We start from the raw sequence: 16,476 nt of genomic DNA on the forward strand, positions 1-16,476 counted from the left end.
AAATGAGCCTCGTTTTAGTTTAACAACATAGTAGCCTTGTATGCTAGAGGTTGCAATGAAAAACAATTAAAAACTAAGCATTTATTTTACAAAACAAAGTTGGTTTAAAAAATAATGATACACTAAAAACAAAATTACGTTCAGAATTATTACTAACACAACTCCTTTCTACTATTATTAACACAGAACCACCAGTATGTTTACGGGAACATACTTGTATTCAGAGATCCTCATAATGGGTGTGCAATATTTTTATATCAAACATCTAAAGAATATTGAAAACCAGATTATTTTCGAAATAATGCAAAACAATGTCCAACCACTAAGGAGTCATATTATTATACTATATTAGTTACATTTGCATACTAAAGACTAAATTGAGCAAACTACAAAGTAAAAAAATATTTCTCCTTGATTTTTTTTGTTTATTTCTAAAAATTATTACTACCACAAACTTAAAAACATTACAATTAATATTATTATATTATAAAATAATCACATCAACTCGTTAGAGAAATCACAGTGCTGCTCTTACCATAATTGTTAGTGCAAGGAACTAATTTTATTTATTAACTGAAAATATACTGTAACTTTTATACATACATTCACTTTTGAGATGATAACTCCAGTCCCTAAGATCTTAACATGATGTTAAATTCCTATAGCGTAGTATAGAAATGTGGTTTTTAAAACATTAAACAATTTTTCAAATAGTTACAGATATTTATAAGCATGTTTAAATAAACAAAAATCTCTTACAATTTATATAGATGAATATTAATATTTTGTTTCATTTTAATGTAGTGACTCTCCTATAAAAGTTACAGCATATATAGCACATGTTAATATAAATATGCTTCATAAATAATTTTTCAATTTGATAAAATCAGATCAAATTTTTATGCGCGACTTTTTCCCCAAAATCTTCTTCTTTCAAATACATCTCCCGCACTAAAAATTGCTCTTGTTTCGCGGGAATTTTACTAATATACTAACAACATAGTACAGCCAGACTCGAAACAACTTTGTGGATCGCACAAATAATTGTTCCGCGAGGGTCAAATCCACGATATCAGACGAAATGACCTTAAATACACATTATTATGCATTATATTTATTAGTTTCCACCCTCATTTAACCATCATTGACCAGGCACTTTAATTTAATAGATACTTATTTTATTTTTACTTTATCTCAGACTAGCTGACCCGCGCAACTTCGCTTGCGTCACATAAGAGAGAATGGGTCAAAATTTTCCCCGTTTTTGTAACATTTTTTAATGGTACTCTGCTCCTATTAGTCGTAGCGTGATGATATATAGTCTATAACCTTCCTCGATAAATGGGCTATCTAACACTGAAAGAATTTTCCAAATCGGACCAGTAGTTCCTGAGATTAGCGCGTTCAAACAAACAAACAAACTCTTCAGCTTTATAATATTAGTATAGATTAGTATAGATAGGCATAACATTCCCTTCTTTATTTGTCACTTAACAGAAGGTGAGATGGGAGACAAATACCTAATCCAACAGTTAATTTTATAATGCTATAATTTTCTTTTAATAATTACTATTGTTATGTGGACATTACCAATTCAATAATTGATTTACATACTCATTAATAGTAATTTTGTTATATTTACTACATATATATTATAAACTTTTGGTCTTTATTTATCACCACTTATGTCAATATTTGAACAAGGAAGGACGGACATTTAAAACTATTATCGAGCACCTGTCGAGCATAATGTCCTGACTGTTACAGTAAAATCTACAGATTTACGATAGTAGCTTAAAAACTTTAAAATAATCAGAACATAGTAAATGTATGAAAAAAATTAAGTACGTATTTTTTACCAACTGTATATGGATATGCGACATAAAAAAATTGCTATTGTAATAAAATTAATTGCAAATATATGATAATGTAGTATCCAGCCACTGAAAATTATATTTCAACGAAAATTGCCAAAATAATTAAAATTGTATGGCTCATCAAAGCATAAATAATATCAATTACTTATAAAAATATTCAAGTGCCTCACCTTGAAATATTATTATTTAAATTACTGATTAGACCGCTGGAATGATCGTTGATAGGTGATAGAACGAGTTTGTTGACAGTTCCCGATGTTTGATAGGACATCAGCACTTAGTTTTTGTGCTATGAACTCTATGATAGTCATGACTAGCTCCCGGCGGCTGGTGGCACAGGCCATGAGGATCTCCACAGCCCTCACATAGTCGTGAGGCTCCAGGCTTCGGAGGAAGTTCAGGATGATGAATAAAACTTCTTTTAGTTTCTCTTTTACCGACTCCCAAACTTCACGGAGTGAGACAACAGCTGCAATGAGAAAAGGTTTGGCTATTAGACGCGAGAAAAATACATCTCTTAGATTTATCAATACGGAAACCTCACACTCATGTTTTTTGCACTGCAGGTTCCCATTTAGTTTTAACAATCGTCGTTTTTTCTTTTAACAACATATGTAAATGATTTTGGTCTTTTGATTCCAAACTAAGAATAGCTTATACTATCGTGACCAAATAACTGATAAACATATCAATATCAGATATATTAATAACCAGAACAGATACTCATGCTCATCACACGAATATTTATCCCAGGTGGGATTCGAAACCATCACACGTGGCGCTACGGTTATTGACCGTTAATCACTGCGCCAAACGTGCAGTTTATACTATGAGTATACTTACTTGCGACTCCTAGTCCAGCTGCGCCCCCTATGCCAGCGCCGAGTGCTGCCCCCACGCGTCCTCCGGCCAAGCCTCCCAGGAGACCACCAGCGACCGCCAGGATGCTGCTCAGGAGTGCCGTGTCGCGGTTCCATACTATACGTATTTCGAATACATCACCTGTAATTATATAACAATTACATGATAAATAAATATAGCCCGTAATCAGTAAAAAATTGGTGCACCTGCCCATATTTCTTACTAGCTGACCCGCGCAACTTCGCTTGCGTCACATAAGAGGGAATGGGTCTTAATTTTCCCCGTTATTGTAATATTTATTACTGGTATTCTGCTCCTATTGATTGTAGCGTGATGATATATGGGCTATCTAACACTAAAAGAATTTTTAAAATCGGACCATTAGAGACCATTCCTGAGATTAGCGAGTTCAAACAAACAAACAAACTCTTCAGCTTTATAATATAAGTATAGATATTTTTTCTCTGTGCTCCATTACAGCTTAAACCTAGCGCAATAAATGGCTTTTGTATGCAATTTAAAAAAGCATTTTTCTCCATTTCTACTTCTTGTTAGATGTGTCTTTTCAATTATCAGGGGCAGCCCAGGTCTTATCTTTATGAACCTTGGTCAGTCCTTACATATTTGCATTATCAAGCAGACAATTATCATTTATTATTAATACAGGATCATAAGTCATAAAGATTACCAACTAAGTAACAAATGGTACCTTGTTGTACCAAGTAATAATTATATTAACAATAAATTGAATATGTGACTTGTAAACTCCTAAAAGTAATAAGTATAGTGTAAGATCTGAAGAATATTATAGAGATAATGTTGCATGCCCTCAGTTTCAAATCAAATGAATGTAGTTACAATGTTTATAATGAACCATTGGCCAGCGCATGCCACATAAATCCTAGCCCCTCCAATTTCATTCATGTGGATTTAAGAAAATATTAAATAAAAATATTAAGTCAAAATTACCCACCCACTAATATACTTTTTATCTTAGTTCCGAATTAAGTAGTTTTATTCATTGCTAGTTTAGTACTAAGACATCTTTTTACCAAGTTTCAACATTCTACACAGAGTAATTTTGGGTGTACATTGCTTAAAAGTCAGTCAAGCACTCATAACAGCAGATTTAAATATTATATAGATATATTGATTAATGAGGCTTTCTCATGTGTAATCTATTGACTATTGTAGGTATTTTGCATTTCCAAATAACTGTGCCCTGTCCAAAAACAGACTACAATGATTTTATTGAAATGGTAGCTTGAATATTTATAAGTTCATAATGCAGAATTTAATGATACTTTATCCTGAATGCTATTACTTAATTAAATTAATGATTGCAAAAGAACAATTCTCTGCACTGTATTGATAATTACACAAGTGTATAATAAAACTGTAATTTGATAAAAGATATGTTATAATTCATAACTATTGAAGGTGAAACGTGTAGACCAAATAATAACTACTTCATTATTTTTCGTAAAAATCAAAGCTTAAAAAGTTTTTTTAAAGATATACTCCAGCGATTACAGCAAAATGAAAACGCCTTGTAAATAACAATTTCTTCGTAAAATATACTAAGGTTATAATATTTAATAGATAGTGCATATATACAGACTTATTGGACTGTATCAATGTTTGGCAACGTATCAAAGTACAAAAAACAGCACTTACCGAATTGCAACAGTAATTCTTCTAACCACGGCGTATCGATCAATTCTTGAGGGTTGTAGCGCCTTATTTGCATGTTTAGTTTCGTTGAATTACGTTCTATATGTAAATAATTACGAAATGAATCGAACAACCGAAAATAACAACTTCTTGGCAAGTAAACAAAAATATAATTCGTGCAGAAGTTTGACGTGAAAGAAATGTCAGTAATAACTAAACGTTGAATTAAAACTACGTTTAGTAATCTAAACTCACTCACTTTGAACATAAGCTTCTAGTAGCTTGAAATACAAAAATTCACAAAGTCCTATCAGATGCAAAGTTCGAGACAACCTCAAAAGAAGTGGAAGCTTAGATTGTCATTTGTATTAACCTAGCGCCGTTAATGATAACGAGGTACAAATCCCCAAGTACATAAGTTGAATTGTTGCGATATACAAAATTAATAACTAGTTTCGTTTTTAATATTAAGTAAGTAAAATTAAACAACATGTATATCTTCAAATAATTACTTGTTTTCTGTTTACATAAATAACGATATATTCAAACTTTATGTCTTACTATTACCTAGATGATTTAGATTATACCAGTCGGTGCATTTACACAAACTTTTATTTTAGAATTTTATTATTAATAATTAAGAAGTTAACTATAATAATAACTCAAACAATATTTTCGCTTATTAGACGTATGTACATTCTCAAAATAATTGATACTAAATAGAGTAAAAAGTTAAAATATTCCGATGGGTCGTTTACAAGGACAGCAATAAGAAATTAAACAAATTTTGTTAACTTGCAACAATTAAATTGCATCACGGGACTTTACCGTTTTGGACATGTTTGTACATGATTATCAATTGTCTCTTCGCAGTGAACCGGCCTACATCCTGAATTGATTATTTTATAACTGCACTGGATAAGACAAAACGTGTGCGCAGTTGTTTTATATTTCAATTTGCTTAAAAGTTGCTTGGAATTTGTAAACTTTATTTGTAAAACTTATTGTGAATAATAAAAATGCAGGCTTCATCTCGCCACGCGTTAGTTGTGGACAGAAGTTTTCTTGAGGACTTATTACTTAGACTTGGTGAGTAAATATTAAATAATAATAATTATGTTTAGAGTAATAATGTTTAAGAATGCTACACTGAGAGTTATTTTGTACAATTAACAAACTTAATCTAAGATTAGATCGTAAATATTTCCTGTTTATCGACTCCATATGGTATGGCCGGGGCGTTGGCACGATCATGGCGTCTTTGTTTAAAAAAATATTTGCAAACTTGTTATGTCATCGATTTAAGAGTTAAAATGATTATTTTAAATGCTGTACTCGCTACATTTATCATTGACACTTATCCCTACAATTTTATGTGAAAGTGTGTTTGTTTGTTGGGTATAATTTTTCGCAAAAATAATCGAGCCGATCTAGGTGAAAGTGTCAGGCTGATAGATTTTATCCAGAAAATGGACATAAACTTCAGCCTGTTTTAAACAAAATAACTTTACATTATATTTAGGTAGGTACATAACAATAATTTATATGTGTTATGTATTATATTTTATTAATATTTTTGATAAAGATACCTAAATAGATGAATATATTTTAAATTTTAATTAAGATTGGTACTAATATAATTATTCTCTTATAAAGAAGGAAATATTTCACAAAGAATAATGTAACCGGCTTCATTGAAACTATGGTAGAGATAAGCAAGTAGGTTTATTAATAACACAATGCTACACATGAATCATGCAATTTTGTGGTTTCAATGCAGCAATCCTCTTTTAAATTTGTAAATGATCTAGTTTATACACAGAACAATAAACATTATATATCCAGACATACAGTGTTCGATTACTTTAAGTATTATACTACTAGGCTATAAATGTGTAAGTTGGCTTCATCAAGTATTTTAGACAGAACATCTCATTAAAGAACATTGCTTCAAATTGAAGTTATTGCTGTTCTCCGTAATCTATGTTCATAATCTTGTACATTGGATACCTACATAACAAAATGTATATATATTTTAATATTTTACAGGAGACATGTGTGAAATACGCATACAAATGGACAGTGATACGGCAGCCATTACCGGGCTCTTTGCCGTCGCTGGGGGGTTACTAGGGGTCCTCTTTGGGGGTGCACGTGGCGCTATGTTGGGCGCTGGTATAGGAGGCGCTGCTGGCTTTGGAGCTTCCGGTGAGTCATTAAATATAATTTCTAAATATCACTGATATGACGTATTTGTTTATATAATTAATCTTTATAAAACTTTTAGCCAGATATTAGATACATTCAATTTCAAATCAAAGAAAACATTAATTCGATCATACTAGTAGTACTTCCTTTAGGTAGTCGGTAAAAACTATTTTTATCAGAAAAAGCTCATAAAAGAATTAATTAAAGAAATAATATATCGGTACAGACTCTGTTATATTGCACGAAGCTCGATCACATTGGTGGTTTAAATACTATTCTTATTACTATAACCCTTTAAATAAAAAAAAAACTACAATTTATAAAAGTCGCGTTCTATTGAGATTACCTCCTTTTTTATGACGGTAAAACCCATATTTGTTCCTTATTCCAACGGTGTAGGTAATTATCATGTTGCAACCTTGCAAGCCTGAGTGTACTTTAGAACAGTTCTTGAAGGTATGCAAAGTCCTCAACCCGCTCCTAGCCAGCGTGGTGTATTCAATACCTAACCCCTTCCTCATTTTCGGGAGGAGAGCCTTGGCCAGCAGTGGCATTATGTTAAATTTATTTATTTAAAAAACCTTTTAATCGCTTAAAATATCGATATGCAAATGTTGCATTTGAACAAAAAAATCATGCACTTACATTATTTTGTCGTTATCTTTCAGCTGTGGTCACTCTCCGTGAAATCTGGGATAAGATAAAAGCGAAGTTGGTTGAGCTGTTTTACATAATGCAGGAATACCTTAGCAGTCTGGAGCCGGGAGATTATATCCGGGCGGCACAGTACGTGTTGGAGAACGGAAGAACTCGGGCACAATTTGTCATAATGATCATTCAGTTTATTGGCAAAGCGCTAAATGCTGATGTCTTCTCTACCGTCGGAGATTTTCTACGAGCAAATCAAAGATATTTGCAGTAAAATTGGTAGTATCGAAAATATGTGATAAAATGTATTGAATGGTAGATTTATTATTCAAATTAAGATTTTATATTTGTTAAGAAGCCGAGATTTTAGCGCAAATAACAAATGTTTGTATTTATTACTGATGTAAATAGTGTCTTGATCAATGAAATCAGTTTTTGTGCATTTTGCATTAACAATTTTACGTAATCTACCTACTTTTTTGACATATTATTATATTTAGTGCTACTGAGGGTACCTATCTAAGTGCTTTTTGTCACAAGTTAAGATGAAAAGGCCGTGAACATTTAAGTAATAAACTTTATTACCTATATCAAATGTTGTCTACCTAGGCATATTGGATGCGTTATATGTTTAACAAACTTGTATCCTTATAACTTGTGTAAATTACGAGCTATTTTTGAGATATTTTAAGTATGTTTCGTTAATATTCTATCTAGTGGGTAGGAATACTAAATCACAATAATCATGGCAATATATTGCATAATATTATGAAATATCTATTTTTTGTATATAATTCAAGTTATGTGTAAGGATATCATTATATTTATGTATGTGTTTTGTGACACGTGCTACTTAGTTGGCAGACAAGATTTATAGATAAAAAGTATTGGGACAAGTGCTACACAGGATAACAGCTTATCTTGATATATATAATATAATATACATAATATGTAGGTACTTATTGGTTTTATTTAAAATAATCTTATCAAATTTTACCTTACTACGAAATGTAAGTCTACTAATGTATATGTATATTAAATTATCTATTGTCACATACGAGTATAATACGAATGTACCTACCTATTATGTGTTTTGAAATTGGTGCCTGAAATAAATTATGAACTTTGAAAATTGTCATTTTATTCCTAACTAAAAACTTGAAAATATCTACCGTGGTGGTTGGTATAAAACTGACAAACATATGGTGAAACGTTGATCGGGGCAAAACAATGTGAAAAAGATAGCACTAAATTATAATTTAATGGAGTAGTTAAAAAATCGTGGGAAGGACTTATTTATACACTGCTATGCAGCAAAGCAATCGTGAATCACTTGACCAGGGCTGTGGGCTTGAAGGTTTCAGCTCTTGTACCTACCTAGGAGAGGGGCGGTGGATAATATGTTAAATTTAACAACAAAGTTGACTAATGAGACTAGGTATTCACGATTGTACCTCTAACAGGATATATTATTATGATAAAGTTAGGTTTAATTTCATATTATATAGACCCACGGTAGTTTGTCTGGGGATTTACAGACATGTATTATTTCCATTGATAGTATATGCATGTATACCGTTATGATAAGCCTATATACCTACCTACGTCCTACTTAATATTTGCCAGAAGTTTGTGAGGTTGGATGTAATATGTTTTTTACTCTTTCACGTAACATCTACGGAACAGATTTGGATGAATGTATTTAGTAGGTATACAGCTGTATAACTAATCTGGATTAACACGAAATACTTTTTACTCCGAAGTCGTGGGCAGATGCTAGTTCAAAAATAATTCCAAGTTCCGAGTTCTTTGATAAATATTTATTAAACCCTCAATTATTTATTATACATCTTTATTATATTTTAAAACCAAAAACAGATATAATTATTATTTACTTAGATAACCTACTTATATTAACACATTCATAATATTGCTAAATTCACATAACCATAATCAAACAATATATTAAGTATTATCTTATGCTACCTACATAATAAATGATAAAAACTAATCAGAACATTTTTCGCAATTCAGCGTCCCGCGCTTATTGCAATTTACAGATCTCTAATATTTTCTTAAGTCAATATTAAAAGGCCGCTTAAATCAATACAGAAATACAAATTCATTCTTACCCCTAATTAACAAATGTCAATAGAATAAAATATTACTCTGTCACAATGTCTCTGTCATTCATTGATTGAGGTCCTAAATGTCAAACTATTAAAATACTCAGTCGATATAAATATATAGGTAGATAGTTTTAAAATAAAGTCTAAAAGTATGATCTTCACGCGGCAGTAAGACTGGAAAGGATTTTCTTGCCTAGAATACCCGATGCAGTCTCTAATACAAGCATAGCAAGTTGTGTGTTCGATCCATTTTGCGCCAAGAACATGGCCGCCTTTTTATAATCATCTAGGCCCATTCCCGCTAAATAATCGTACACAATATCGAATAATTCTGATAACTTTCCTCGAACCTCTTCCCATATACTTCTCATGGATACAACTGAAAGAAAAATAAACACTTTTTGAACAATCTGTCACTGGTTTTTATTCGTTTTTAATATCGAATCGAAAGGGAATCCATGTTTTTGATTCTAATGCTTTGAGCTACAAGCTACAAGGCTACACTCCGGTATCAAACAAAACGAGGAGACCCGGTAAAAAGGGGGTATAACATTTAGTTAGTAACTACTACGTACAGTTTATGAAGTACCTACCTACTAAGCTGGTACATATTTCCTGAATCTTACGTTAAACCTATTTAAAATTTTGAAAATAACGGTCTCAAAAAAATTTGAAAATAGAACCAAATGGCAATAGGCTCGCCCACTAATACAATACAAGGGACTATCGTTGTAAATGGCGAAACGTGGGTGTTATTCTTACACCTCTGCCTGCACCGTTGGGTATTGCAGGCGTGATATTACGTATGTAAATATAAAATTCAAATACTCACTGACTATTCCTACGCCGCAAACACCACCGATGGCGCCGCCCACTGCTGCACCAACTTTCCCTCCAAAATGTCGTCCAAGTAGACCACCAGCTATAGTCAGTCCTGTGGTTATCATAGCTGCTTGCTTCGCCTGCCCAGAGTTCATAACGACACGGAAATCAAACCGATCACTTATTGCCAATATTACATTTTCTATATTCGCTGGATCGAAAGGTAAGGCCACATTTTCGGAGGCATGGCGATCGGACCAATGCTCGTAATCTCCAGCGTCAGAATCGAAACTCATGTTGATTATTATTAAATAAAAGGACTTCTCTCTACCGATGACAAAACAATTGTGTGTCTTGAAGTGTTGCAGAGGCAGTTATTTATAACTTGTGCTTGTGCCAAAAAATTAAAATATAGTGCACAAACAAGTAGGTACCTGTGGAATTTCTCAAGCATAGACAATGGTGTTAAAAATGCACCTACACCATAGTTAATTACAAAAATTCAAATGAAACGAATGCGGAATAGATATAGCATAGCAAAAGTGCAAAATATTTTTTATAAAATAAGTGTATATACACTGTTTACATTTAAAATTCTGTTTAATATATTACCTAATGTTTCCGTTTATAAATGACATCGCTCTAATGTCTTTGAGTCAAGAGTGTTGACGTTTGACATTGACAATTTTATTGACAGTACTGCATCTATCCATGTTCTATATTGATAAATATTTATTTGAGTTGTGTTTACTTCATATATTATTGGGATCTGCCGGCGTTTATTAATCAAACAGGATGGCTTATAGTGCTACCAAGCCTACACGGGCACTAAGTCAACGCATAGCTGAAGAAGCTCAGCTACTTGCCGAAGAGAAATGGATAATAGATGCTTTGAAGAAAATCAAAATGCAAAGGAATGCACTGGCGGTTAGAACAGGCTCTATATTCATGTTATTATCAATTATAACGTTTATAGCTTATGGTAACGGTTTAAGGTAGTCGATTCTTAAAATTTTCATTCTAGATCGAGCGGTTACAGTTGGAGAGTATTAAAGGTAAAATTCTTGCACGAGCGCATAATAAGAACCAGGCACCGGAGGCAGGGTCCTCCAGTGCGGAAGCTGCGATGTCGGACGCTGCAGATAAGGAGCCATTTGACATTGATGAGCACATGAGAAATATGACGGATATTGATGACCCGAGCAACTTAGAAGAGCTTAACCTGACTGTTACTGATTCTGTGTTTAGTAAGTATACTAAAAACTCTATCTTTTTGATTTTGCCTGCATGAATATAAGATTTTGCACTAGTTGATGAGTCAGTTTTGTCTTGAAACATACAGCTGAAACTATAGTTAAGTTGCACAGGTTAGGTAAAGGCTACTTTTAAAATATTTGATAAAATTGTTAAAATTGCCACATCCTTTTTAACTGTTAAGTTATAAACAATATAATAGTTAAGGCTAGTGGTCAACTTAGTGTCAGTTTTGATGCCACCTGAAGGGCTTTGACATAGCTTAGGAACTGTTATCTCAATTGACAACAATTTTATTGAGACGGACTTTTTACATTCCTTTTGAAGCATGAAAATGTAACCTACATTACAGATTTTATATTTCTCTATGAATTAATTAATTTCAGAATCATCAAATCCATATGGTGGCTGTGATGAGGAGGAAGAAGATGAAGACCTGGAGAACTGCTTGCTTGATATAGATCTACTCATGAGCGGCAAGTAAGAGTCTGACAATCAGATGCTGTGTAACCACTGGTTTAAGTAAAACTGCTTCCTCGTTATAATCGGAATGTTCTTTGTTCTCTGCCTTCCCTTATGGAAACAAGGTGTGATTTTATGTAGGTATGTAATCAAATATTACATCAAAATGGTTTTAGTAGAAACATGCATAGGTTTTAAGTAGAAGTAACTTTAAAACGACAGATACTTTTTTTTATAGGTAAACAGTAAAAGTAGATAAGGTATTAAAAATGGCCATTAATCAAATGTAACTTAATTACTGTTAACTTGTTTCATATTTTAAGTCCAGTTTTTTTTTTAAAGACAAATCCCACAGTAAGTGTTGCGGTTTTATTGTGGGGATATTTACAAACATACAAACAATGGATACAAAGTACAACCAAATGCAATGAGATGCAGATGAGGAAATCAAACCCACAACCTACCGACATAGTGGTAGTGGTGTGGAAACTTTAACGACTGCATTACAGAGGCAGTTTCTAGATATAAGTTTATAAAGATCTCATTAGGAACCATTGTAATTATTGTATATTGTTATATTATTGAGGAAAGGAATGAAAGGTCACCCTTAACATGATTTATCATGTATATAACTAACTAATTTATATAACTATAATAGTTTAGAATTTAAGAATGGAGTAGGACAAATAGAGTTGTCTTTTGCTTTGGTGTATGGTAACTTGAAAAGTGAAGTAATAATATTTTTAATATGTTTGTGTTTGATATTTTGATGAAAATAAAGTATAAAATCATTATTCATCAAGTCATTATTTTTTTATTTTCTTTCACTGGATACACTAAGTTAACCCAAGAATGTTCTGTAGAATATAATGTTGAGATCCATTTTAGGGTCCCTTTCGCGTTAAAAGGGTGTGAAACACATTTTTAGTACTTAACAGAAGTAGAGTAAAAAAGTTTTAAACAAAGATATTGACAATTAAAAACAGGCTTGTTTTTGCTATTTCTTTTCACAAACAACACCTATATTAAAATTGGGCTACATTGAATATACTATGACGATTTAAATACTTGTAAAGAGTTTCTGAAAAAAAGGTACCAAAGGTAGTTAGGTAGGTAGGTAAGGTAAGGTAGGTATTTGTTTTTCGAATCCACATTGCCTGTATGTCTAAAATCACGACACAAAATAAAAATCCAAAATATATTAACAAAGAATTTAATAAAGTTTGTCTTACATTTACCTTTACATACAATAGTCCATTTATGTATGCTATATACAGGGTGTTCATACAACAGCTATCAACAAAATGAATTATTTCCAACGGAACGTCTAACGCATGTCAATGGCACGGGGGTCCAAATAATAGAGATACAATAATTTAGGCACTGCGATTCGTTATATTTGATATTTTGAAGTTTTTATACCGATCACAGTAGTATAATTCAAATCCTTGGCCGGTGGCGTACTTACAGATATAAAAGTTTTATTACATTGACATTCAGTTTTATCCCTTTCCAACCTTTAGCGAAGAGCGTAAGAGGTTCACTCGCAAATTGATTCATATAAAATTATATGGAAATATCGGGTTTTAGCGCGCTCACTGCCGCCTGCAGATTGGGAAAGGGACAAAATATAACAGAATCAAAAAGCTGCTACACATTAAATATTTATACAAACAATATTTCTCTCTTCTCACACCAAAGATCTTATTAGTTTCTTTGTTATTTAGTTACCAGTATGATGGTTTGTTTGTGAGCTAACACGATAATAAGGCCCGAAGTGGCGACACTTTGAAATATCTATCAGATGAAATATTATTACATTTGCTGTCATTTTATTCATGGGTTGTCTGATATAAAATATAAAGAGAGAAACTGGCACTAATTTATCTATCTAAATTGTGACTGATAATGAGTTTTCGTGACAGTGTCCCATAACTTTGGTGGTAGTGTTAAGATTATTTGTAACTAGCGGACCCCGCGAACATTGTGCTACTCCTCGGAGCCTACTCCCAATATCTCTCTCAAACTATTCACAATAGCTACGTCACCGGCCGTGCAATACAATAAAAATACTTCTAAATATTACCAATCATATATCAGTCTTTCATTCAATACAAATTATGTTCATTCTCTAATATCATTCACTCTAGCCATACGTTTAGCGGCGATGACTTCAGTCATATCTAGTACAAATGACGAAAACAGACTTACATGTCCAGGTTCTATTCCCGAGTAGCTAAAACATGTGTGTTAAATATACATTTGCCTAAAATTTTGAATAAAAAGAAACCTTAGTAGCCAAGGTTCCATTTGCATTTTTTGTCTTATTCAGTCATTTGTAAAAGAGCCAGGATAAAAACCGCGTGTCTGTATCACAGTTCAAAATAATTTACATTTCATACTAATTATGATAGATCACAGAAAAAAATCTATAAATAACTCTTTCTGTACTGACCCTAAACAAAACTAAAATTATATTTTAAAGTTTAGAAAATATTTCATTCTCAAACCGCGACACAGACACTTCAAAACAAATAAACAAAAAAACATATTACAATAAATTAATAAAATAACTTATGTTATTCGCAACATGGGAAAGCTTTTTGTACAAGACATAATTTATACATTAACATTATACATCTATAAGCTTCGCGCGTGGCTTTTTTCAAAAACCACTGCGCCGTTTCCGATGAAACTTTCACCGTTTACTAAATATGAGGCCTGTAGTCAAAACATTGGTTATATATAAGAATATACATTCGTTTTTATGTTCCGCCCTACTTTAGGGCTGAGATTATAAATCTAATTAATAAATATATTACATTAAGTCGATCGTCCTGCCATCTTGCGGTGTACACAAATCATTGTCTTTGACATTCGCAATAGTTACGTGGAAGATATTTTTTTAAACAATTATTTTATTTTAAACTATGTATGTTGCATTTATCTGCGGTACAGTAAAATTTCAATGTCTTTTGTTCAATATTAGAGGGTACTTTATAATCAATATATGAAACTTCCATTACTGAGTGACTGATTGAAGGACAATGCACAGCCGAAACTACTGAGCGTAGAAAGTTGAAATTTGGTGTGACGATTTCGTAGGAAGTGTAGAGGACCACTAAGAATGAATATTTGATAATTCCAAGCGGGCGAAGCCGCGGGCGGAAAACTAAGTTTTCTATAGAACAGATGCTTATGCTCATCACACAAGTATTTTGGGTGGGATTGGCGTCAGGCATTCAGTATAGGAAATGTAAAAGTCCCCTCATAACATATAAATACTATCAGAGTATCTCGACCAACAGTATGCGCCACTTAACTTTATGTGTCCGAATATAACAACATTGTGTAATTGTTTGCTATTTAACCTACCCCTATGAGAAAAAGGCGTAATTTTATTAATGTATGTATATTTGTTATTAAATTCAGGCACAGAAAGTTAAAAGACGCAAACTATAACAGCGTTATCTAGTCAGAAACAAAAGTTATCGATCATTTGCGAAACCAGTAACCTCCGGTTTCTGCGGTACATTAGCACAAGTTTAAGCCCATAGAAATATGACAGTTTGAATAGATAAACTACCGTTAAATGTGCCTCAGAAACGGGGGGTAAGAGTGAAAAATATTATACATATTATGTAAACCAAAAATTATATTAACTTGAAGTCAGAAAGTACCGCAGATTCTATAGGCTTTATCCCAGTCGAAGTAAACATCAGTATATGTAACAACAAGTGTATTCGCAGAACATCATCGAAGCACTCGGCCACACAACATTTACAGAGTGATGAGTATTCTATCTATATAATTATTTAACATTATGGATTCACCATTGGAAGGTTTCGGAAACAAGTATGACATTATTATTATTTAATATTACACGAATAACTCGCGATCGGACAACGTAACCCTGGGCTGAAACGTCGAGAAATCCAAGCGGCAAATAAGTCTGTGACGACAGCGTCCGTTCGTGGCATCACTTTGCTTTATTCACACAAGTAATATTAGACAATAACCTCACGTTAGTAGTCAGAGTCAGGCGCAGCACTCGTCACTAGGTCGCAGTCCCACGTGAGTGCGCGCTGCAGTGCGGCGCGTGCGCGTGGTCGGCGCGGCGCTTGCGGCCGCATCACGACAGGCGCGAGGCGCCGCACGACGTGTAGAACAGGATGTAGGCCGCGCTCGACTTCACCTCGCTCGACGAGATCTCCGTCACCACGTGGTCGTCGTACTTGTACCACCTGACACACCGCACACATTATAATACTAGCTGACCCAGCAAACGTTGTTTTGTCATATAATTAAAAAAGAGGTCACTTAGGGACATGAAAAATAAATGTTGGCCGATTCTCAAACCTACTCAATATGCTCACAAAATTTCATCAAAATCAGTCAAGCCATTTTTGAGGAGTATGGCATCGAAAACTGTGACGCAAGAATTTTATATATTAGATATGCCTTGATTACATGTACCGAGCAAACGGTCGAGACAGTCAAATGTTTCTCAGCCGAGACAGTATAGTAAGCGAATAGCTGTT

General features: G+C 33.1%; 5 protein-coding genes across 10 annotated transcripts in view; 2 read left to right on the top strand and 3 right to left on the bottom strand.

Annotated features, from left to right (window-relative positions):
• Positions 1–66: 66 nt before the first annotated feature.
• Positions 67–4,766, bottom strand: LOC142982077 (uncharacterized). Its single transcript, XM_076128404.1, has 3 exons — positions 4,416–4,766; positions 2,721–2,879; positions 67–2,346 (listed from the first exon to the last, which is right to left on the bottom strand). The coding sequence occupies exons 1-3, from the start codon at positions 4,678–4,680 to the stop codon at positions 2,069–2,071; spliced, it is 702 nt and encodes a 233-aa protein (XP_075984519.1). The 5' UTR covers positions 4,681–4,766; the 3' UTR covers positions 67–2,068.
• Positions 4,767–5,272: 506 nt separating this feature from the next.
• LOC142982322 (uncharacterized) lies at positions 5,273–8,394 on the top strand. Its single transcript, XM_076128764.1, has 3 exons — positions 5,273–5,501; positions 6,462–6,620; positions 7,289–8,394. Exons 1-3 carry the CDS (start codon positions 5,432–5,434, stop codon positions 7,540–7,542), a joined length of 483 nt encoding a protein of 160 aa, XP_075984879.1. The 5' UTR covers positions 5,273–5,431; the 3' UTR covers positions 7,543–8,394.
• A 672-nt stretch (positions 8,395–9,066) lies between these two features.
• LOC142982341 (uncharacterized) lies at positions 9,067–10,630 on the bottom strand. Its single transcript, XM_076128802.1, has 2 exons — positions 10,230–10,630; positions 9,067–9,776 (listed from the first exon to the last, which is right to left on the bottom strand). Exons 1-2 carry the CDS (start codon positions 10,513–10,515, stop codon positions 9,556–9,558), a joined length of 507 nt encoding a protein of 168 aa, XP_075984917.1. The 5' UTR covers positions 10,516–10,630; the 3' UTR covers positions 9,067–9,555.
• Positions 10,631–10,890: 260 nt separating this feature from the next.
• On the top strand, positions 10,891–12,741 carry LOC142982105 (uncharacterized). 2 transcript variants are annotated; one of them, XM_076128444.1, is made up of 4 exons: positions 10,891–11,146; positions 11,244–11,466; positions 11,860–11,953; positions 12,061–12,741. In XM_076128444.1, exons 1-4 carry the CDS (start codon positions 11,015–11,017, stop codon positions 12,074–12,076), a joined length of 465 nt encoding a protein of 154 aa, XP_075984559.1. In that variant the 5' UTR covers positions 10,891–11,014; the 3' UTR covers positions 12,077–12,741. The 2 variants fall into 2 exon arrangements, with proteins under 2 accessions (XP_075984559.1, XP_075984560.1); XM_076128445.1 differs by having other exon boundaries at positions 10,894–11,146; positions 11,860–12,741.
• Positions 12,742–13,132: 391 nt separating this feature from the next.
• Positions 13,133–16,476, bottom strand: part of Usp8 (Ubiquitin specific protease 8) — a 40,286-nt gene continuing 36,942 nt past the window's right edge. For all 5 annotated transcript variants that reach the window (XM_076128275.1, XM_076128274.1, XM_076128277.1 and 2 more), the window contains one exon: positions 13,133–16,179. In XM_076128275.1, coding sequence (XP_075984390.1) covers positions 16,068–16,179 — 112 coding nt within the window. In that variant the 3' untranslated portion in view covers positions 13,133–16,067. The remainder of the gene's footprint in view (positions 16,180–16,476) is intronic.

This window comes from Anticarsia gemmatalis, chromosome 21 (genome assembly GCF_050436995.1).
Source record: "Anticarsia gemmatalis isolate Benzon Research Colony breed Stoneville strain chromosome 21, ilAntGemm2 primary, whole genome shotgun sequence".
In the NCBI taxonomy this organism is placed as follows: Eukaryota; Metazoa; Arthropoda; class Insecta; order Lepidoptera; family Erebidae; genus Anticarsia; species Anticarsia gemmatalis.